This window comes from Mus pahari, chromosome 5, assembly GCF_900095145.1.
Source record: "Mus pahari chromosome 5, PAHARI_EIJ_v1.1, whole genome shotgun sequence".
In the NCBI taxonomy this organism is placed as follows: domain Eukaryota; kingdom Metazoa; phylum Chordata; class Mammalia; order Rodentia; family Muridae; genus Mus; species Mus pahari.
Genome location: NC_034594.1, coordinates 126660657 through 126667654, shown reverse-complemented (window position 1 = coordinate 126667654; position 6998 = coordinate 126660657). Strand labels below are relative to the sequence as shown.

General features: G+C 48.5%; 1 protein-coding gene across 2 annotated transcripts in view; it reads right to left on the bottom strand.

Annotated features, from left to right (window-relative positions):
* The window catches only part of Rgs8 (regulator of G protein signaling 8), a 40464-nt gene extending 33805 nt beyond the window's left edge, over positions 1–6659 (bottom strand). For both annotated transcript variants that reach the window (XM_021198083.2, XM_029538788.1), the window contains exon 1: positions 6468–6659. Coding sequence is in view for 1 of the 2 variants with exons in the window: in XM_029538788.1 (XP_029394648.1) it covers positions 6468–6575 (108 nt within the window). In the remaining variant the exon portion in view is untranslated. The remainder of the gene's footprint in view (positions 1–6467) is intronic.
* Positions 6660–6998: the final 339 nt, after the last annotated feature.

Here is a 6998-nt window from a genome sequence, read left to right as displayed (position 1 = left end):
GAGAGAGAGAGAGAGAGAGAGAGAGAGAGAGAGAGAGAGAGAGATTATTAATCCAGTGAAGACTATAGAACAAGGGAAAGGCCAGTGGATTTGTCAACCCAGAATTTCCAACACAGAAGTATTACTTTCCAGGCTTATGACTGTGGGCAAGCCATTCATTCTGGATGTCATAATCACTGTGAGACATAATAAAGACAACAACCACGCCAATGTCCTAGGCTTGTTAGCAGGGTTACGTGAGGTAATAGCATAGGGTGTTTTCCACAATGCCTGACAGGTAGCAAGTGGCCCTTAACTGTGAGGCACCTTTGTGTTATTGTCAGCTTTGCCAACAGCGCTTTGCAGACTGTAAATGGGAATTAGATTCCCACTACTTCCCTGCTTGACACAGAGGAAGCACCTGGATGATGGCTGCTCAGCTATTTAATAAGCTATTTGGGGAAAGGTGCTAGAGAGGTAGAATGTTATTATTTAAAGACTTTTTCTTTTTACCATTTGCTCACCAAGGCAATACAAAATGTCTAAGACAATGCATTCCTGAGGTTTTTAAGAGCCTCTGGTCTTTGCTGCGTTTCTTGATTCTTTTTGTCCCTCTTGGGCCTCCATTTGTCTCCTAGCTACTCACCACGGGATTTTCTTCTTCCCATCCTTTTTGTCTCTGTACTCCCCTTTATAAATGCGTCTAGAAAGGAATTTTAAAACTGAACCACAGAGGCTTTGGTGTCCAAGTCTGCAGAAGCTCCTTGGAGCTCCTAAAACTTGCAACACTGAGAAAATGACCCAAAATTAGGAGACTTGGTTACACAATCTGTCCCATCTCTTTGACAATGATTTTCAATGTTTCTTTTTTTTTTTTCCTTAATGCAATACACAGACCTTATATCATGTTCCAGTTCCAGACAAAAATGATTAAAATTTGATGAGGCAATTAGAAACAATGTGAACCCTGATTAGATATTTAATGATCTGAGGGCAGCCCTTCTGCTTGGCTCTTTCGCTGGCTCCTCCTCTGCCCAGCCTCTAAATGCTTCCTTTCTAACCTCGACCCTCTGCCCTGATGCTACTGCATGCTCTCGGAGTAATCTTACCTTTGGTGACTTTGAGTGCACTCCAACTCTGATGCCTCTCCCAGTCACATAGATTCCTCTAACCTATGGATTGCCAGACACAGTCCTGTGATAGCCCACAGGCACATCAAATACAAGTATACACCTACAGCCCAAACATATCACATCCCCTTTCCTGACCCATGTTACCTACCATCCCCTCTGACCCTTGGTTCCCTATGGCTCCCCATGGCTCCCCATGGCTCCCCCAGGCTCTCCCTGGCTTCCCCCTGGTTCCCTCTGGCTCCCCCTGCCCCCCCCCGCTCCCCCTGGCTTCCCCCTGGTTCTCTCTGGCTCCCTCTGGCATTGGCGAGATTTGGTTTTGATACCACCATCTACTGAGTAATTCAAACCACCAATAGAGAAGCAATTGGAGGCAACCGCCTTTTCTTTTGGTTCCCGGCTTTTAACCAATTATCAAATCATGCTGATTAAATTTCCTCATGGTTTTCAAATCTATCTCCTGCCTCGCATCCTTACCCCCACTATCCTGACTCATTCCTCGTGGTCCCAGATGATTTCCTCACAGCGTCTGTTCTCTGTAACCCGGTCTGTGGCCTTAAACTCAGCTCCATTTTATAGCCATAATCGTACATTTAAGTCCCAAATATGATTAGGCTCCCTTCTCCTCACAGCTTATAAACCTCCATAGCTTAAGCATCAAGTTCAAACTTAATAGAGACCTTAATAAGCAAACTCCCTCAGACCCAGGTCTTGCCTCCCTTGAGAGCTAGCTGGTCCATCACTTTCCCTGCTTGAGCTTTGAGCTCCATCACCCCCACAATGCTCACCCTCTCTGCCCAGAGCTCTTGTCCCTACCCCTTCTTTGTTCCAATCCACCTGCTTAGCATTCTCTTGACGTGCCTAACCCAACTCATCCTTCCAACTGAACTCCAGGAAGCCCCCCCCCCTGCCCATCTCAGTGTAGCAAGCAAGTGTCCTCTACACCCTTGAGACTTCTGGGAAAATTGGACTATCTCATTACCAGGCACGGGGGCAAGGTACCTTCAATTCTCTCCTCCAAGGACATAGGAATGTATTCATTTATTTATTCCTCCATTCAAGTGAACCTTAAGGACCTCTTTGTGACAAGCAAAGTGACATGCATTGTGTTACCTATGCACATTACATAGGCAAAAGACATTTCCACCTGCATGTCCGTCACACTTAGCATGGCACCTGAAACCAAGAGAATGCTACAGTGTCAGGATACCTTGAGCTGGTGAACAGTAAAGCAAGTGAGATCATGACTTGGTCTGGAGCAGGATGCTGGCCAACATGGAGTCATGAAAATGCCACGGGCTTTCTGGCATCACTGATGCCAGAAATAAATGCCAGAGCAAATGGTGGGTTCCAGCTCTGGTTCTACCTATTCACGAAGGGCTTGCCTTTCCTTAGGCTCTCCCCCCCTCCCCGCCCCACCCCACCCCACCCCACCCTTTCTAAATCTATGAAATTAAAGTTACTAAGGCGAAGCCTATTCCCTATGTCATTGTTCAGGAATTCACGGAAATGTCAAAGCAGACATGGATTGCCAATTACTCCTTCTCAAGAAAACATGGAGTCCCACGATAAGCATCAGTCAGACAAGGCAGGGGCCAAGAGCAGATGGAAATAGAGGTGGAGGCTACGGAAGCTGAAAGGGCAGTGGGACCAGGGATGAGGAAAGGAGGGACCTGGCTTCCAAGGCCTATGGGCAGGAGGCACTGCCACAGTCGACACGTGACTCCGTCTTCCTATCTATCAGTGCTGGGTTATCAATTTCTTTCCCTTATAGACAGTAACAAAAGCCTCCCCATTTTTCATCAGGGTCCATAGCTGAGGGCAGAAGCAGCAGAAGCAGCTTTAACACACACACACACACAGAGAGAGAGGGGGGAGGGGGTTTCAAACCCTCTATTTTATCTGCTTCAGGCAATGGCTTTCTGTCTTCCCTTCAAGTATCATCCTAGGAAGCCACTTGGATCAGCAGAGGAGAAACTCTACAGCCGCCAGAGCCCGGAATGTGATACGGAGGTATGCCCCAGCCGTAGCCACAGGAAAGAATGCTGGGCAGACTGGGACCCTGCTGATGGGTCACCCTCTTCCTATGCGCTTGAATCCAGAGTCCTCTGGGAAATGAGTGTTCTCCTTCAGATGCCTCACTCCAAGATACGTGCCCAGCTCACATCAGTGATGGCCCTGGGGGTGGGAGGAGGGCTGTGTGGGTGCACCTTGATGTACAGAGCTGTTAAGTAAATTCTCACTGACACTTTGCCTTGACAGGCAAGGCCTGGGCTGAGCGTCCTCCTGAAGCCTCTCAGCTTTTCCAAGACACTCTTCCACTTAGAACCTCTTATTGAGAAGATTCTTACTGGAAACTGCAGCAGAGAATATGGACAAAGACCCTGAGGAGAGGGCTGGTATTTGTGGATAGTGGAAACTCTTCCCTATAAGCCATACAGCAGAGCAACGGGCCACTATCAGCATCTCCAGAGGTATAGGTGTTTGGATGAAGAAAGTATAAAGAACTACAGTACAAGGAGCCTGTGATGGGATTCATGGGAAAAATGTTTCACCTCCAGGGATGTAGCTCACGCAGGCAGAGTGTTGGACCAGTGTGAATGAGGTCCTGGTTTCAATCCCAAAATGTCCGGACAAATATTGGCAGCTGGAAGGCCATGATCCATCACAGATCTTTCACTTGGGCAACACAGTCGAGACTTAGAAAGCGCGTTCACGTCTCAGCCGAACTTGATCGTGGTTTTTAACCTCACTGAGCCTCGTCTTACCTCCCAAGGACTTGGACATTAAACCTCATGACAAAGGGAAAGTTCCGAACAAAGTATCTTGGGACATCTTCATCACAGGAGGCTATTTTATTTCATTCCTTTTAGCTGACTCTCACCAAAACCTTCAGAAATAACTGGACATTTGTAGTTGTTCCCTTTTTCCAGATGACCGAAATGAAGCTGCTCAGTAACTCTGGATAAAGGGCCCCAGGAAATTAGCTAATGGCACTAGGAAGCCAGCAATCCAGGGTCACCAGAACCTTTTCTACCCTGCCAGCACATTCTCTACACCTCTACCTCATTGAGATCATGGTTTTAGAAAGAAGGGATTTCATTTTGGGTTTTTTTTTTGGTTTTGTTTTTGTTTTTAAAGATTTATTTATTTATTATATGTAAGTACACTATAGCTATCTTCAGACACTCCAGAAGAGGGCGTCAGATCTTGTTANGGATGGTTNTGAGCCACCANGTGGTTGCTGGGATTTGAACTCTGGACCTTCGGAAGAGCAATCGGGTGCTCTTACCCACTGAGCCATCTCACCAGCCCCTTCATTTTGTTTTTGTTTTTGTTTTTGTTTTTGTTTTTGTTTTTGTTTTTCCGAGACAGGGTTTCTCTGTGTAGCCCTGGCTGTCCTGGAACTCANNAATCCGCCTGCCTCTGCCTCCCGAGTGCGGGGATTAAAGGCGTGTGCTGAGAAGGGATTTCATAAAGCACTCTCTGCCTAACCGGCCAGCCACACTCTCGAGTGTCTCTGAAGACCACCTGGCATTCATAACACGGCTGTTGTGGCTAAGGACCCATCCCAGGGTTCACTGAGCCATGAGAGAAAGACTCTGCCACCATTAGCAGGCGATTTACTGAGCAGAATCTGCATGTATTTTCAGACTCCTTTTGTGTTGCTGGTCACGTTGATGGATAATATCATCAACTTGACAAGATCTAAAATCATCTAGGAGATAAACCTCTGGGCATGTCTGCATTGGGTTAACTGAGGTAGAAAGCCACACTCTGTGGGTGGCAACATTGTATGGGCTGGTGTCCCAGACAGAATAAAAATGAGCTATCAAGTTGACCACCCCCCATCTATCTCTCTCTGCTATCTACTGCAAACACAATGTGACCAGAGGCTTCACATTCCTACAGTCATGACTTCCTCATCATGATGGGCTGCACCCTCAAACTGTGAGCCAGCGTAAGCCCTCCTTCAAGTTGCCTTCGTCAAGTATTTTATCACAGCAACAGGAAAGTAGTTGATGCGGACACGTCATTAAATAATAATAATAGGAATAAAATAAAGCTGAAAGGGTCTGGTAGCCAGGAACACTCGCATTGGCCTGGCAGTACTGAGATATAGGTCATTGAAAGCATATTCCCCAGTCCCCCGACTCCCACTAGGCCCCAACCCTGACACAAACTTCTTCCAGGTTGCCTACTCCAAGAGTCAGCAGAGAGACACAGCTAGCGAAGACCAGACTGCATGGATAGGCATGGACTGTGGTGATTTCCAAAAGGATAATAATAGGTGCCTTGGGCACAATCCCATGTCGCTTGTTTTCAGAGATTTAGCTTTTCCAAATCACTGATCTGACTTTGGAACTAGAGTTCATGCTCCCACTTCCCCCCTCGTATCCTCTGAGAAAACCCTAAAGCTTTCCAAATCTGTAAGACCAAGTGGCCCCAACTTAAGTTGCAGGCTAGGTTAAACTTCCTGGCATCTCTGCAACTAGAAGCCTCCCTCACAAAGTCAGACAGAACACACCAGGACCTGAAAGCCCACTCTTCAGTATATGGCCAGACAATAGATGGATGTTAGGTCATTCTAACACAGCAAGAAAAACTAACAACCTCCTTCCCAACATGACACCCCCCCCCCGCCCGCAAACAAAAAAACAAAAAAACAGCAGCTACCATGCCAGGGAGCCATCACCTCCTGTTGCTGGCATGTGTGCCCCTAACTTGCCACTTAGGAACTGGCACCCCCCCCCCATGCATTTTAATCTCCCTCCAGTTCACTGTCATTGTGAGTCCCTTTGCATCGGAATGTGTCACTAAGTGTTAGTCACCAGCAGAGCGGACCTGCTTGGCTGACTAGAAGCAAGACAGACGCTATGTGCAGCCAGGCTGCTGTGCAAGCGACCCCTGTTCCAAACAACAGCTGAGCTGAATGGAACTAAATATAAGGGGCCTGTGGCACCGTGCAGACATCAACTGACAATATTTTCAGGGACACCTCCCCCCTCCCCGCCAAGAAATCTGAGGCCAGAAACAGGATCCTTGTTTGACAGAAAGCAGACTTTGGGGGTCCTGAGGAGTTGAGGCTGAGGCAGATAGAAAAAAAAAAGAAAAGGAAAGAAAGAGAATCCTCCACTAACTAGAAAGAAACGGCTATTCCTGCATCCTTACTAGGACCAGGGTGGCAGGGTTTGCCCTCCCTGCTCTGAGCAGCTCTGAGAGAAAATAAGTGGAGATTATGACAGGAGGACGTGCCTTTCTGCTTTCTGTTGTCTGTCCTGCTTCTCCCAGTAAGCCTCAGCGGGCCGATCCAGGGATCCATCCAGACCCTGCGAGAAACAGGCGCTCTCATCTTACCTGTCTGGCGGTGGGCAGCGCAGCTGGAAAGATGTGGCTGGTGTCGGCAACAGCTGTGCATGGCTCGGTGAAACCCTGAGTGACAGAGTCGGTCCTCTCCTGGTACATGGGTGAGGGTGGTGGAGCGTGGCCGCCTCACCTCGGGCCCCTAGAAGAGCTCCTACACCATGCTGCTTCTGAGGGCTCTGCTTTGCGCCGGACTTTGCATCTCATGAAAAGGGAAAGAGCCAGCGAGCGCAGGGGAGGGGGCGGGGAGGCAGAGGGAGGGGAGAGGGGCACTCTGACAGATGATGCGCAGCCACGCAGTTGGGGGAGGACCGCAGGCTCCAGCAGGATGGCAATGCCTGTGTGGCTCTCTGCTGACGGCTTGAATACAAGCGCTACCTCCTACCTCCGGAGGGGCTGGTGGCTCTGCGAAGTTCAGCCAAGAGCAGAGAGCATAAGGGTGTGACTGAGGTCATCAACCTGGGGGAGATCTGCTTGCCACTGACCACACCAAGGCAGGAGCATTGGCTTGGTATCATAGGGACG